This window comes from Ceratosolen solmsi, unplaced genomic scaffold (genome assembly GCF_000503995.2).
Source record: "Ceratosolen solmsi marchali unplaced genomic scaffold, CerSol_1.0 scaffold27, whole genome shotgun sequence".
In the NCBI taxonomy this organism is placed as follows: Eukaryota; Metazoa; Arthropoda; class Insecta; order Hymenoptera; family Agaonidae; genus Ceratosolen; species Ceratosolen solmsi.
The window spans coordinates 6,345,267-6,362,700 of NW_011948426.1; the positions used below are offsets into that span (position 1 = coordinate 6,345,267).

At 21.0% G+C, this 17,434-nt stretch overlaps 3 protein-coding genes across 4 annotated transcripts in view; 2 read left to right on the forward strand and 1 right to left on the reverse strand.

Annotated features, from left to right (window-relative positions):
* Window positions 1–1,792, forward strand: part of LOC105363366 (apoptosis-stimulating of p53 protein 2) — a 54,956-nt gene extending 53,164 nt beyond the window's left edge. Inside the window, exons 13-14 of the mRNA XM_011501032.1 lie at window positions 460–659; window positions 1,696–1,792. Of these exons, the coding sequence (XP_011499334.1) occupies window positions 460–659; window positions 1,696–1,731 (236 nt within the window). The 3' untranslated portion in view covers window positions 1,732–1,792. The remainder of the gene's footprint in view (window positions 1–459; window positions 660–1,695) is intronic.
* A 1,482-nt stretch (window positions 1,793–3,274) lies between these two features.
* Window positions 3,275–11,663, reverse strand: LOC105363285 (uncharacterized). Of its 2 annotated transcripts, none has more exons than XM_011500950.1 (6): window positions 11,598–11,663; window positions 9,376–9,490; window positions 8,898–9,054; window positions 8,078–8,495; window positions 3,634–3,860; window positions 3,275–3,548 (listed from the first exon to the last, which is right to left on the reverse strand). In XM_011500950.1, the coding sequence occupies exons 2-6, from the start codon at window positions 9,485–9,487 to the stop codon at window positions 3,476–3,478; spliced, it is 987 nt and encodes a 328-aa protein (XP_011499252.1). In that variant the 5' UTR covers window positions 9,488–9,490; window positions 11,598–11,663; the 3' UTR covers window positions 3,275–3,475. The 2 variants fall into 2 exon arrangements, with proteins under 2 accessions (XP_011499252.1, XP_011499250.1); XM_011500948.1 differs by lacking the exon at window positions 11,598–11,663 and adding an exon at window positions 9,651–9,699.
* Window positions 11,664–13,494: 1,831 nt separating this feature from the next.
* RpL4 (ribosomal protein L4) lies at window positions 13,495–17,231 on the forward strand. Its single transcript, XM_011500951.1, has 8 exons — window positions 13,495–13,609; window positions 14,127–14,304; window positions 14,678–14,923; window positions 15,106–15,230; window positions 15,454–15,552; window positions 15,777–16,048; window positions 16,501–16,660; window positions 16,986–17,231. The coding sequence occupies exons 1-8, from the start codon at window positions 13,607–13,609 to the stop codon at window positions 17,214–17,216; spliced, it is 1,314 nt and encodes a 437-aa protein (XP_011499253.1). The 5' UTR covers window positions 13,495–13,606; the 3' UTR covers window positions 17,217–17,231.
* The last annotated feature ends 203 nt before the right edge of the window (window positions 17,232–17,434 follow it).

Sequence of the window (17,434 nt, forward strand, 5' to 3'; positions counted from 1 at the left end):
TAAACTGACACATACCTATAAATTAAGATACTTTAAATTCCTTCTGTCTATATATTTTTTTTCTTACTCTTAATGTACTAAAATAATTATTATTTGTCTAATTAATAAATGTTGTTTCTTTTCAATTGTCAAAGAGACCTAAACTTAGACTAACTAAATATTCGAAAATTTTATTCATCTTGATTATATCAAACAATACTTTTGTTTTTAATATATTGTTATTATTTAAATATATGAGATTAATAAATATAATTAATAGTCATTACAAATAATTACTCAATTTATTTTGAATTAAAATATAAGAAATTTACATTTTTAATAATTCATTCAATTATTTGTTATAATTTTTCTATGACTATAACTATTTTTGTTGGAGCACAAAATTAATAAATTAATCTATATTTAAAAATGTACTTATTAAAAAAACAGTAACATATTCATTACTACTTTATTGTATAGGTGTTCAAGAAAAACTTGGTATTATGAATAATGGACAGGTATTTCCTGTGTTCGATTATGATGCTCAACACAACGATGAACTTTCCTTAAAAATTGGTGATTCTTTAGTAATATTACGAAAAGGTGATGATAATGAGAGAGAATGGTGGTGGAGCAAGTTAGGACATCGAGAAGGCTATGTTCCTCGAAACTTACTAGGTGTAAGTATATTTTACAATAGTATAGTATATAATCATTATAAAAATAATTAAAAAAGAGGAAGTTTTTAACATATTTTAAATAAAAAGTGCAAAAAATGGAACAAAGTATTGTAGAAAAAATAACAATAAATAATTGAAAATTTAATAACATTAAATGTGCAATTTTAAAAATGTAGCAAAATTTAAAAATTATAAAAAAGAAATTACTCAAAAGAAAATAAAAGAAAAATTAATAGCATTTATTTATTGTAAGATTTATTTTGAATGTATTCATCTTAATAACAAATCAAAGTTTTTTTTTAGTTAGAAACTTAAAATGTAAAGGTTAATGCAAAGAAATATAAAATTAAATACAATTAAGAAAATTTATATTTTAGGATATTTCTAATCAGCAAGTATAAAAAATTGATAAGATCAAAAAGTCGTAAAATCATTAAAAATAACACAAATAAATTAAAATATAAGTAAACAGAAATAGAAATTTAAAAATTTTAAACATTAATGTAAAAAAAGTAAACAAATATAAAAGAAAAAGAAAAAGAGCATATGATGATTTGACAATATAACAAATAACATGTTCCAATAACTATAAAAACGTAATATCTTCAAGAAAAAGGAACAGTAAATTAAATATAAACATCGATTAAAATTATCAAAATTTGCAAAAATAAATTAATATAAAAAGATAAAGATAAAAAAACCTTATTTTATCAAAACATAAAATTATTATAGAATAAAAAAAATTTTGAAATTAAGAAAAAGTATTTAATTTTAATAACCGAAATTTAATAATAGATTAATTTAAAAAGAAATAAAAAAACCTGAAATGTAAAGAAAAAACTTAGAAAATCAATTATTTTAGAAAAAAATTTGTTGCAAAACATAAGAAACGTATAAATTATTAAAAATATTATACAAAATTGTATATTTTATGGAGAATAGAAAGTTTTGTTTTGTATTATTAACTATAAAAATATAAATAATTTCAATCATGAATGACTTGTCTTAAATAAAATTTATACTAAATTTTTTTCAGTTATATCCAAGAGTGCAACCAACAAAATCAGACTGAGAAAAATATTATAATTACAAGTTTTACATCAATCAAATATTTATTACCACAGTATTCTATTTGCAGCTTTATAATATTATAAATATTGTAATACGTAACGAGATAAACGTTGTGTATAATCAAATTGTTTTTATGCGAAACTGATTTATATTAATTTTAAAAAGGGAAAAAACAAGAAAAAATTATTAATACGCGTGTACTAAAATTATATCGGTACATTTGTTAAGCAATTTATTGCTATTTTTTTCACTTTTTGCAATTGACAAATGGAATTTATTATTTATTAAAAATATTAATAGTAATATTTTTAAACGTACAACAAGAGAAGTGATTAACAGAAAAAACCTTTAATTACATCATTAATTACTCGTTTTTGTACATATTTATATATCCTATAAATTGTTATTATATAATTACAAAATGAAAAAAATGTCACTCGCATTGTTGATATTTTAGACAATACTATGTAGCAATAATTTTTCGTTAACCATGCAGTGAAATTCAATTTGAAATAATATGACAATCCAAAATGTTTATCTTAATATATATTTAGATATCAAAAGTATATTATAAATATAGAAATTTTAAATAGTTATTTTAAATATATTATTATAGTTATAAAAATAACTGAATCAAAAATATTCTAATGGATTCTGTATTGTTCCAAAAATTGAATTTTTTTTATATTTTTTGAAATATAATTAAATATATTTTAATCTATAAGTTTTATAAGAATTTCACTGTATGGTCATTTTAAGATTATATTAAGTAATTTTCATACTTTATGAAATTTGTTCATGCTCCAAAGAAAATATGGAGTACATTATTTTGTGTATGTACTTAAATTTTGTATTTGTTTCTTCTAAATGTTTCAGTTTAGATGAAGTCAAATTTTTAAATATTATAAGTTTATTTGGAAAAATTTTTAAATCCGACTGGTTATTCGGATTTGAGAAACGCTCCTGAAACTATACTCATGTAAATGTAAACTTGCTAGTAGAAATATTTAACAATTTAAATTGTTATAGTCGAAACACTCATAGAAACTTTAGAAACTACAACTTTAATCAAATGTTTCCTTTTAATTTGATTTTGTATATAATTTTTAACGTAATAATAGTATAATTGAAAATTTTACTAGCACAGATAACATATTTGAGAATCTACGACAATGAATCATAGCTTAAGTATTTTTAATAAATCATGTGCCTTTACAAGTAATAATAAATTTAAAAATTAAGATTATTACCTGATATTATATAAAAAATGAAAAATCGTTTATAATAAAAGAATACATCAAATGACTATAGACTTTATATTTCACCTTATTTTTCAAAGCTTTACATAAATATAATTAAAATATTATATCCTTTATTTGGTTTACAAAATATCAACTTCACTATCAAAGAAGACGAACACTGGGTACATTATCGATCTCATAAAAGTACTTCATAAATTAAACAATATTACAAATGTCTATAATAGTCAAATTATAAAAATAATACTTTTCAAAAGTATACATATTCATAATGTAATTGTCATTAATTAACTGAAATAAGAGGTCTTAACATTATTAAATTAAATTATTATCAAGCCAATTCCACATCCGAAAAGATGTTGTCAAGTTGGGATATAAATTTATCCAATCAACATCATAAAATAATAAAAATCATTTAAAACGTAAACATTAAAAGTAATATATATATATCAATATATCACGTGAGGAATCTTTTTTTCAAATATGTCATACACTTGCACCATTCACAAAATGCAAACAAACTTTAATATCACTGAAATCATCCAACATTGTTCGAAGTCTGAAAAAGAATTTAAATGGATTAGTAATAACCTATTTAGTTATAATGTTATGATTAAAACTATTACAGTTGTTTTAATAAATACTTTTCTTTATAAAGATTTAACGTAGTTGGAGCAAATGTTCCATTTTTTAATGCCTGTATACAGAATTCTGTCAGGTTTTTATAACACTTTTGAGTGGTACTGTGCATTCCTTGATTTTTCCACTCTGGAAGATCTTTTGTAATTGCCCACGCAGCAAAAACATATTGAATTACAGCTGTCCAATGTTGAGATTCTATGAGATTAAGTCCCTGTTCTTTTAACGCTTTCTGTAAACAAAAGTAGTTAAAAAAATGAATTGCATAAAACGATATATAATTTATTTATAAAATATTAATATAAAATGTATAAATATTTTCTCGTCTTCTGATTACAAATAGTATTCATAAACTTTTTGTCAGCTAAATAATTACCAAAAAAATAAATATTTCAATTGTGTAGTGATAAATTAAAAATTAAATTTTTTTACTTACTAAATAATATTTTTTACATATTCTAAACTTAAAAATATCCTAATTATATTTTATTTTAATATTCTAAAATATTTATTCATAAATTTGGATAATTACAAATATACCTTGCAAATTAGAAGAAATTATTTAGATATCAACTCGTCACTATGGCATATTTAATGAAATATTCATTAAATAATTACAAACATGATTTGTTTTTTAAGAAAATCCACTAAATCTATGTTTATCTCAACTATTGCATATAATATAACATTTTTAATTAATTATATCTTATCTTCATATCTAAATATACAAATAATATAGAACAAAAAATTATGTAATTTATTATTATTATATAGTTATTTAAAATTATTTAATATGTACAAATTTTTACGTGTTTAACATTAAGAAATATCATTATCAAACTTGCATAAAAATATCCAATTTTAAGATATTAAAATAATTTGTTATTTGTATACATTTTGATACAATTTAAATTATTCTTATTTAAATACACCTGACTAAATATCTTTTCAGCAGTAGCTATTTATGAAATAAATTAAATTTAATATTTATCAATATGTAGAATATGATTTAGATTTATAAAAACAACAGTATACAATTTCATATATTCAAATTAAAGAAATTCTTAGTTTCTTATTTTCTAAACTGAAAGGGCATTTTATTTTCAATTTATATTTATATTCATAATAATATTAATGATTATCATTTATTCACCACAAGCCAATATCATGTTCATAAAAATTTATAATTAATATATCAATAACCTTTTTATAAATTATTTTAAAAACGAAAAAGAAACTAAAATTTATAATATTAAAAATTTATATAATTTCGAATATAAATCCTTAATGAATATAAATGTTTGAGTTTCTTGATATATTAAAAATAATATACATATAATACAAGTTATTACATTATATAAGGAAATTTGAACCTAATTTTATTTAATAATCTAATCGTAATATTTAAAGATTTTTTAAATAAAAATAAATAATCATTGTGAATATTTCGTGCATATAAATTATTATACATATTATTTAGAATTCAAAATTGTTATTATATTATATAAAAGAATATATTGCAACTAGTAACATTCAAAATAGTTTAATGTTAAATAATTATATTATATGTTCAATAAAATAACATTAAATACCTGAAGATTTTAATATGAATCAATATTTCATTTCTCAAAATGGCAGTTTATTTATTACTTTAATAAGCTAGGGTTTTGTTTATAAATTTTACCCTTCAATAAATAAGTATCAAGAAGATGAAAAATAATTCATAAAAACTTTTCGATTACATATACATTTTACTAATTTAATAAATAATAAAAATTAACGATTTAAAAGAATTAAATGAATTTGTTTAATTGTTAACGTTAACAATTTAAAACAAATATTTAAGTTAAAAAACCAAAGATATAAACCAAGTATCTACCATAAGTTGAGCATATTTAAAATTTTTTTACAATAAGTAGACATTTTTTAAGTAATCTATCTGTACAGTATAATTAGAGCTAGAAGAATAAATTGTAATAGGGACACCGATTCAATATTAGTTTTATACTGGTATTAATAATTTTGAAATAAAAATTTCTGAACTTATGTTTTTATGTTTGAAATATATTTATTATTATAGAAAATCTTTTTGAATTTATTACGTTTTTTGTTTAAAATTTTGAAATAATGAAAATTAATTGAATGAGAAACTTGAAAAGCAATTGGCACGTACTGACCTTTCGTCGGACGTTGATCGAAAAGGGAAGTGGGAGGGCTATAATTCTAGGCTTCACTTTTTAAGTCCTCTTTTTTCCAAAAACTAAAATATTCAAAATACAAAGTAAAAATTAAATAAATTCTTAGAAAAATGCTTACTACAATATCAAAAATAAATTAAGAATGTTGATGAAGGAACAAATATCTATACTGATAACAATTAATTAAGTTAAAAATTTAAATTTATAGTGAATGTATTATTTTAAATTAAATAATGGTGACAACAATTAAAAAAAATTCTATCTGAAATAAATACTTGATGTTTTAAAAAGAATTGTTATCTTTAAAGTTGAACATTTTTAATTTTCTATTTTAAATATATATTTTCAATTATTTTATTAGAACGCTGACAATTTATATTTTGCTCTGTCAATATGTTATTTATTAAGAAATACAATGAAATAAATTTTTTATACAAAATGCTTACGAAAAAATTATACATGTACAGATGATATATACGAATTATCATATATACATATATAATTATCAATTTCACGTATATATAATATTATATACATATTATACGCTAGTGTCTAAAAAATTTGAAAATTTAATCAATTATTTTATTCTAGTTTTTCAATTCTAAGAAATAAAACATAATAATAATAAAAAAAACCGAAGGTCATAATTTTAAAAAATTTTCTTTAATTAAAAACTACATCAAACATAAAATACCAATAAATATACAAGTTATAATATATAATAAAATACAATTTATTTTTTATTTTATTAAAATACCAAATTTTTAATTTATAAAATTACTTTTAACTTTTTAAATAAATATCTTAGAGTATTAAAATGTGCTATAATAAACTTTAACAAGACATTAGAATAATTCAAAGTTAAAAAATATATAAAAAAAATTCAAATTTCTTATTTAATAATATATGTAAATTTAGAATTACATAATTGAAATATTTATCTTTTTCTATAAAATACTAGTTGCTAATATTTAAATTTTGCTAATACTAAACTTAAAAATTTGTTTAATTTACCAGAAAAAATTAAAAAAAGAGCATTATATTCATTTTTCAATTTATTATGAAATTGGTATTCAATTAGTAATTGTAACAGAAATTAATTTGTCCATTATTTATATTATTTAGTGATTGTTTATAATTATTAATTAATAATTATTATGATTTATATTAAATTTACTTTTATAAATAATTAATTTAATTAATAAATTTATACATAATACAAATGTTTGTTAAAACAATTTTAAAGAAATAGTATATTATTACAAGTCTACAAGGTACAAGTTTGTAAACCAATATATATATATATTTTTACTAATGATTTCTGAATAACATATACCACACAAAGCCACACATTTTATAATTTAAAATTCAAGACATTAAACAAATATAAAATGAAATAATCAATAATAAATATAATAAACAATACTATTTGGCAAATGAATCTTTAATAAATTTTTCCTGTTTTAAGTTTGTTAAGTATAAAAAAAGAGCTAAAATTTAAATTGAATTTCGAAAATTTTATATATTTTCAAACAAAATACAATTATTAATAAGGTACAAAATTTAATTAGTTGTATAAAACAAATAAATATATCAGAATTTTGAATAATTTAATTAATTATAGTTTCAGTGTTAGCATTTTAAATTAAGTATGTTTAATTAATATATTAATATAAATTTATATACAATAAACAAAGTTTATATACTTGATAATAATACTGAATAATCCTCTATCTAATCTACCTTTTAATTTAAACTTTTTTTCCCAACTCACAGGAAATCTTGAAATTTATGGAAATGAAATTCTAATACACGTATATAACGCAAATATCAATATAATGATTATATTTGATGGAAAACAAATTTTTATTATTAATTTAAAATGCATATGAATCGTTTTATTTATTATTAGTATAGATGTTATTAAAACAATTTAAAAAATTTTAATGAATGTACCAACTAAAATAAATTGTTATACAAAATTTATACTTTATAAGTATATTTATAATACTTTTTAGACATAAGTTTTTAAATTTTATTAAGAAATGTTACTCTATGAAAACTGAATTTTACCAACTAAAAATGAATTTTAGTTCATAGTTTTTTAAATATTTGAACATTTAGTATTATTTGTGAAAAAATTATAATGTATACATAAATACAAAATGTTTAAAAAAATCAAGTAATTAATTAAATATATACATTTTTTAAAGGTATGACATTTGATGGGTATCCTAAAAATATTTTTTACCTGAAAATTATCTAAATGTACATAGGCTCGACTGTAATCAGATTCATCTAAATTTGATGATACTAGACTAGCATACACATTTTGCCTTAAACAAGTTAATTTTTCTCTCAATGGCTGTATATCAGCTACTGGCATATTTTTTAAAATAATCTCACGTAATTTATCATTAGATGATACTAGTTTATCTTCTTGCATCGATACTAAATCCATTATCATCTTAACTAATTGGTCATGACTTAAACCTCTTAATCCATTTGCCAAATTTCCTGTAAATTGTTTATTAGAAAGTAGCCTTTCCTTTTTTTCATGTGAGACCATTTCAATATCATTATCTCCTAAATGAAGTCGCTTTCTAGGAGTACCTTTTATTATAATGTTTGACTGATGTTTTGTTGGACTTTTGATAGGTGTTCGATCTCTAAAGCATAATGTATAGATTAAAATTGAAATTATCCCATTTTATAATAAGGTTATAGTATTTTAAGAATTATATATTTATTTATATTCAAATATAATACATTACCAAATAATTAATAATTTTAATTTATTGAATTTTCTAAATAATTTTTATTTTAATGACTAATACTATACTAGGATAACTAAATGAGAATAAAATGTAAATTATTTCAAAGAAGCTAAGATTTAACAAAATTTTCAATGATAATAAATTGATAAAATTTAATTATCAATAATATGTTATGCAATCTTTTAATTAAATTAGTATTATGAATGACTTTCCTTTATAATATATTATTTAATAAATATTATTACAAAATTATATTTTATATGTGAATGATTCTAATTTAAATTGCATTAATACCTGAACAGACTTTCTCGTTTAATTGAATCGATATCAGGTGACCAAACAATTGATCTTCGTCTTCCACGCTTTTGTATAACAAGCTCATCAGGACTTGGAGCTGAAGTCCAAGAATCCATGCTATACCTTCTAGTTGTACGATTAGTTTCTGAAGTAACTATGTTATCCGTTAAAATAAAATAAAAAATTTAAAACATACAAATACAGAATTTATATTATATTTAGTTTTTTTGTTACTTGCATTAAATTTAATTAACTTGTTTCTAGAATTAATTAACTATGTAATATATATAAATTAACTATTATTTCTCAAAGTCAAAACATATGTTTATGTTAGTTTATTCTTAATATTATATTTATTTAACTTCAGTTTCATTTTAATCTTAAATACATATTTTAATAAATTAAAAATATCACAACTAATTTTATTAAAGACTTTTATTAAAAGTCATTAGTTATTTAATAATATAAAACATACCTGGAGACACATTTGTACTTGTAGAATCAGGAATCATAGCCAAAGCCTGTCGTGCTGATCTTCTCCTGGGAACATCTGGTCTACGAAGAAATTCTCTTCTTGGTGTAGTCATTGTCTTCAGATATAAATTATAGAAAATTTTCAAATAGAAAATGATTATATAATTTTTATATAAAAAATTATTTGATAGATAAAATATTTAAATTTATATTATAATTTAATCATTTTTTTCTATCAAATAATTAAATTTCTCATTCCTTTTCAAAGATGCTTACTATATCATAAGCTATGTAAGCTACAATACTGAACTTCACGGTTTGCTGCCTGTGTAAATTAAATTAAATAATAAATTATAAAGTATGTTAATCATATTTTTTAATAAACTTGAATAATAATATGGTTTTAAGTAAATGAAATAAATTATTTCCATAACAAATTTACATTTACAAATATAATACAATTTGTAAATAATTAAAGCTATTGATTATATTATGACTCAAAACTTATAAGAATTAAAATATTTTTGCAAAATGATTAATCAATTAATGGTAAATTAATCAAACATAATAAATAGAAATAGAAAAGTAAATATTTGAAAATACTAATTTTTTTATTTTATAAATTATAATCTTATACCACTCCTTTTTTTTAAGTGACTGTTATAATCGGAAATATATAAAAAAAAAAGTATTATTAATAAATTATTAAACTACGAACAAATGTTAATACATACAAAAAACCAAATTTGTATAGTAGTTTTACATTTATATTATATTCTTAACTAAACTTAGCTGTATAAAATGTTAATAAAGGTACATACCGTGATCTAACTACAATTATTTTGATACAAATATTGTATGCCTTAAAATATGACTAATGTATATTTTTTAGTCATTCGACGGGATTGAACACAGGTTGATAATTATGGCGGGAATGCAGTTCCATTATATTTTGGCGCGAATTTAGACAATTCTTGCAGCAAATAAAAAATTCTGAACTATTTCACATCATTGTATTTAAGAAATATATATATATATATCCTCTGAAGCGTGTACTACGTAGATCAGATATATATCCAGAAAACGAGATGATATTTTAATGAATAACATATGCAATATAGTACGTGCAACTGTAATAAACATTCTTGAATTGATATTTATTTAAAAATATTCATATAAGCCATTAAGAAATTATATCTTTCATATCTATTAAATAGAAATTTTAATATGTATAATATCTTAATTATGATAGTCAATATGAAAAAATTTTTTTTAAATCTTGATTAATATTTATTTATATATCAATATTAATAATCTATATTGATGATAATTACTATAAAAATGTTACGTATACAAAATTAAATTTAAATAATGTAAATATAAATAATTATAAATAAAACACGGTTTCTTTATAATTTAATAAACTATATATTTGAAATAACTTTTATAAAATATATTTTTTATCTTTAAAGTTATCTTTAAAATATTTATTATTAAATTAATCAATTTAATTATTATAAATATCTAATGTAATAAAGTAATAAAATCATATCTATTCTAAAATATATACATTTATAAAAATTCACAATTTATAAAATAGTAATTTATTATTGGAAAAGTAAATATAAGTATGTAATAATAATGGAAATTTATTTCAAACTTCTTTTCTTATTATCACAGATTAACTTATTGAATTAGGAACAATTATATGCATTCCTTGAAATAAAACTAAATTAAATGATCTCTCAAATGGTAAACTTCAAAATAAATATAATTATTTTTTACAAATAATTAGTAAATTACAAATATAACAAATTATTTAGTGTTTAGTTTGTTAAATTTGTTATTTATGAATAGTCTGAGATCGATTCAAGACAAAAAGAAAAAAACTTATTAAGAAAATCGATACGAAAGCATAATAAAAAATAAAGAAAAGTAAAGATTACAATGTAAAATTAAGTAAATACAAATATATATTTGTGAGTACCAAATATTTACAATAAAAGTTAGTTTCGTACATTACATTTGATATTGATCATTTTTTATTTTTTAAAAATCAATATTATCAGATTAACGGACATTTTGTATTATCTACAAAAAAAAAAAAAATAAATTCTGTACAGTTCCTTCGTTCTTATATTGTTGGATAACTGTTGGATAACTATTGTGGATGCTATTTTTAGTTTTTTAATTGTATCCTAATGAAACCTTTTTAATCCTTACCACGCATTAATCTCTCACCACCGTACATTTCCGAAATTCGAAAATTCATGCAGTTTAGCTACTCATATTGTTTATTCTATCAATTTATAAGTGGCTCATATAATAATATTTCTGAATAAATACTTTATTTATTAACTTGAGAACTTTCCTTTAAAAAATTGTTAGAATAAAGAAGTATCGTATTTCTTGATAAGAAAAGGTGTAGTGCACGGTAACTTCTATTCGGAATTCTAACATCATGAATTTTTATTATCTATAACATATTTATTGTACATATTTGTATTCCTTCGCGTGGGTTATTGAAACATAATTGTTATAAGAATCCTTTTATTTTGATAGAAACCTTGTATTATATGCCTTACTCATCATCTGACTACATTCATTACATTCGCCATTGAGAATTATTATTGGTAGAATCAATATTTATTTCTACATATTTGCCAGTCACGTGTTAGCCTTGCTTTGCTTTCAATCCTTTTGTCAATAGTATGGTGGTAATTTTTCTAAAGATGTCAATATTAATTGCTAACATTTTTTTTCATGAATAATAATAATATTATCTTCATGGAGAATTTTAATTAGATTTGTAGATATATATATACATATAAAAATCTAATGGAAATTATTAAAAAATATATGAGTGAAAAACAATTTTATGTGAAACTTAAAAATTTACTTTTTTGTAACACGTTCACCGCAAAGTAAATCTTTCCATCTAATATGGTTTTTTATACCCATGTCTCGTTTAATAGAAATATTATTTAAATATTTCAACGAGTGTTATTCAATATTTTTTGTTTTTATATATTTAAACATAACATTGGATAATATAATAAATTTAATAACAATGAAAATAAATATTTTATTAAAAAGAAATGTTAGTTATTAGACCCAATAAACTTAAACCTTTATCATAATTGTATACTCTACGGTTAGTATTTTAAACACAGTACTGCATGAGCATTCAGGTGTTTTGGAAATATAAAAATACATAAAATTTAAATAAATTAAAATTTGTAAAAAATTGAATAAAGTAAGATATTTTATACAATAATAGGTTCGTATACGAAAATGTACTTTTTATATTTTTTAATTGATCATAGTATAAAATATAATGTATAATTTATTAATAATATTGAAGGTTAAAAGAATAATATATTTCAATCCGTTAAGTATAAACTTACATTATTTTATAGAGATAATTATTTATTTTAAGCATGTGAAATATAGTTTGTTTTATAAATTAAATAAAACAGAAAATTTTAAATTTGTCTTAAACGTAATTTTTTGCTAACGTTTGTCAGCACTAAAATAATTAATACGCATGTGCACATGTAAACTCTATATACTTTTACATTACTGTATATATTCTCCTTTCTGAATCTACGATTCACTATTTTTAGTGCGTATGCAATTTTTCGCTTTATGATATTGTATTTATTGTTCATAAGTTAACTTAGTTCTACAGTATTAAAGTTCCAAAACTGTATATAATTTATATGAGAATAGTCATCCTACCATTTATTGAATACTTTATGGTAAATTAAAATTGTAATTAGACATTTGAAACAATATTATATAAGATCATTGGTTGATTTGAAATGTTTATTAATTAATAAAAAGTAGAATGATTGATTTATTTAAAAATTGTTAATTTTAATATTCTATTTAAATTATATTAAAATTAGAGAGAATATATGATTAAATTTTTATAAAAATATAACATTTTTAATATTTCTGAACAATTTTTCAGACATCTAAATTAATAAACATACATAAAAATTATTTTTAAAAATGTTTTAAATAAATAACCAACTCAGAATTTTAAAATGAAAACCGGAATCACTGAATACGCCATCTTTCAAAATGAAGTTGGCATGTGTAACTTATTAAGTATAATAGAGGCCCACTCGGCTTCCGGTCGTATCCATCTTTCTTTCAGCCAGATACGGCGTATGAGCTGTATAAGTGAATTTTTCATGAAGAAAATTTCGTGAAAAGGTGATAAAATGGTAAGCAATACTTCATTATAATGTATTATTTAATGTTTTAAAATTAGTTGTTGAATTAAAATTCTTTCAAACTTTCAAATATCTTGTGAATCACAATATTTGTTTCTCGTTTATAACGACCATGTGGTATCTTAATTTTAATCATTAGTAGTTTAAAATATTGAGTATTTTTTAAAGATACATATTATATTTTATTTCTAATATTACTTGAAATTTTTTTATTTCTACTTTGCAGTATAAATACTACATGAATGACAATTTATTCAATTTATACTTCTTACATATATTTAATTTTTATAAAAATCGTTATTCTAAAGATAAATAATTGTTTAATTAACGTTTATACCGATGTTCTACAATACTTACATTTTCAAAATAAATAATTGCATAGTTTAATTTTTTTTAAATGTTTTATTTATGTGGTTAGCATAGGGGGTAAGAATATTGGTTATATCATAAGATTTATATTGCTTATTCAAATTTTACAAAATTAAAATGAAATTATTTATTTTTATAGTCATTGTCCACTGCACGTCCATTAATTACAGTCTTCACAGATAAAAACGAAGCATCTGAAGTCACTATTTCATTACCAGCAGTTTTTAAAGCACCTATTCGACCTGATGTTGTAAATTTTGTTCACCAACAAATTTCTAAAAATAGTCGCCAACCTTATTGTGTTTCAAAAGAAGCTGGTAAATTAAAAAATAAACTCCTTAATTATTTAATTTTGTATTATTTGAGAATTTATTTTCAATGAAAGAAATACTTAAAGGATCAAACAATAACAAATATAGTTTAAAATTATAAAACTTAATTCGTATTAATATTAAATTAATCTTTAAAACTGTTTTTTTGTATAATAAATTATATTCTTTTTGTTGAATGTATTTAATTTATTGTTGTTAATCTTTACAATGGAAAAATAATATCGTCAACCTATATTCAAGTAGTGTATTGTTTATTGCGATTTTTTAATAATTACAATTAGTGAAACAATAAGTCTAAAAAATAAGTGAGTAATTATTTATATATTTTTAAACATAATTGAAAATAAATATTTTCTAGGTCACCAAACCTCTGCTGAATCATGGGGTACTGGTCGTGCTGTTGCTCGTATACCAAGAGTTCGTGGTGGTGGAACTCATCGATCTGGTCAAGGTGCTTTTGGTAACATGTGTAGAGGTGGTCGGATGTTTGCTCCGACAAAACCATGGCGGCGCTGGCATCGTCGTGTTAATGTAAATCAGAAAAGATATGCAATTGTTTCATCTATCGCTGCTTCTGGTGTACCAGCTCTTGTTCAATCAAAAGGTACATATTAGTATACATTTTACTTTTCATAAATTTCCTTTATTTATTGTGATGAAAATTATTGGTCCGTGTTGCTGATTTGTTACTGATTATTACCAATTCTGATTTAAATTATATTTTACTAATTCTCAATATGTATTACTGTAAATAATCATAAAATAATTCATGTGAAATTTTTGTAGGGCATTTAATAGAGGGTGTACCAGAATTTCCACTGGTAGTTTCAGACAAAATTCAAGAATACAATAAGACAAAACAAGCGGTGGATTTCTTGAGATTGATTAAGGCTTGGAATGATATTAAAAAGGTAAACATATTTATTTAAACATTTAAGGTATTAGCACTGAAATAAATGTCCTCAATCTTGTAATTATTTACTTGATTGATCCATTAGGTGCTAAATAAATTTGGTGATCAGGCGTTTTTCTTTTATGAATTTCTCTTGAAAGAAAGATATGTTCATTGCACAAACTTATAAATTTTTTTATTCCACCTTTTTATTTGATTTATTTTATTTAATAAATTCTTAGGTATACAAATCACAACGTTTTCGTGCTGGTAAAGGTAAAATGCGTAATCGGCGACGAATTCAACGTCGCGGACCACTTATTATTTATGGAAATGATCAGGTAATTATTTAAAAATAATGTATAATTAAAAATCTTCAAAAATAGTTAAATGTTACTGTTAATAAAACAATTGAAATAATCGTAATTAATAAATTTTTAGTAGTTTATTTTTAATGTTTTATTGTTTATAATAATGAAAATAATTGGAATTGTTATTTTATTGCTATTTCAAGTTTTGTCTATATCACATATTATAAACATAAAGTTTTATCTTATATTCATAGGGTATACGTAAGGCCTTTCGCAATATTCCAGGAGTTGATTTAATGAACATTAATAAACTCAATCTTTTGAAATTGGCACCTGGTGGTCACGTTGGGCGATTTGTTATTTGGACAAAATCGGCATTTGAAAAATTGGATGCTTTATATGGTACATGGCGCAAAGAAGCAAAATTAAAGAAAGGATATAATCTTCCTATGCCTAAAATGGCTAATACCGACCTTTCTAGGCTTCTTAAGTCTGATGAAATACGAAAAGTTTTACGAGCTCCGAAGTATGTTTCTTTTATTTGTTATTTTACATGATTTTAAGATAATACCTTTAAATTCAATTCTTATAATTTTATGTCGCCGTTAATAAGTATATAATATAATCTACCTGAAACATTAACAATTATTTGTCTGAGAAATTTTATTCAAAATTAAAATGATTAAGAGCACTTAATTTAAACTGATGTTTAAAAAATAAAAAATACTTATTTTAAATAATAAAATTTAAGTTAAAATGTATCAAATGAAATTGTTTTAAGTACCAATTATTCATTAAAAATAATTTATTAACAAATTGTATTTACAAATTTTTTTTATTAGCTTTAATGATGATATATATGGTCTGTGTTTATGATTTAATGATTTAAATCGAAATATTTACTGAGCATCTCCGTAATATTTAATTAACTCTATTGTTTTATTTTACAACTAAGTAAAGTCAATAAATTTTTTATAGAAAGAAGATTGTTCGAAGGGTGAAAAAGCTCAATCCTATCAGCAATACTAGAGCAATGCTACGACTTAACCCATATAGTGCTGTATTAAAGCGCGCAGCTATTTTAACAGCCAGGAAACGGCAGAATGAAAGAGATTTACTTCTTGCGGAAAAACGAGGGGTAAGTTCTTTTATTCTTCATCATTTATTATTTGTTAGTATAATTAAATTTTTCTAATAAAGAGAATATAAACTTTGTTTTATATATATATGAAAGAGTTAAAGTACTTTTCAATGAAAATGATTGCTAAGTACAACAGTTAAATTAATTTGAATGTAAATAAATATAAATTTATATTCAATTTCATTAATCAATAGTAAAAACAAAAGATATTTTTTTATCGATTACGAAAATCTATTAAGTATTAGTTGTATATATTCATTTATCAACAATATAAAAATACATTAAAAAATTAAATTGAAAAAAATTAAAAATTAAATTACAGATTAAGTTGAAAAAATCTTCACCAGCAGTGGTTGAGAAAAAGATCAAAGAAAGACGATCAAAACAATTAGCAGCAGTAAAAGCAGTTAAACCTAAGGTGAAAAAATCACCAAAAAAAAAAGTGCCCACAGACTTGAATATCACAGAAACTGCACCATTGAAAAAAGAAGCTTTGGTAAAAACTTCCAAAGAAGAAAAAGAAATATCAAAAACTACGTCAACAAAGAAATGAAAACGTTTATATAAAACATTTTAAAATATAAATAAAACAAGAAAAAACATAAACTATTTTTTTGAGAAACCTTTCTTTTTTGCATTCAAACCTTCAGTGTTCATAGTATTACTTTATAAACGTCTAATTCAATTAGTTAATGTGGCTATTTTGTTTGCAGTAGTATTACATAGTAAATATGTATGTATTAATATAAAAATCCATGTATATTATTTAGT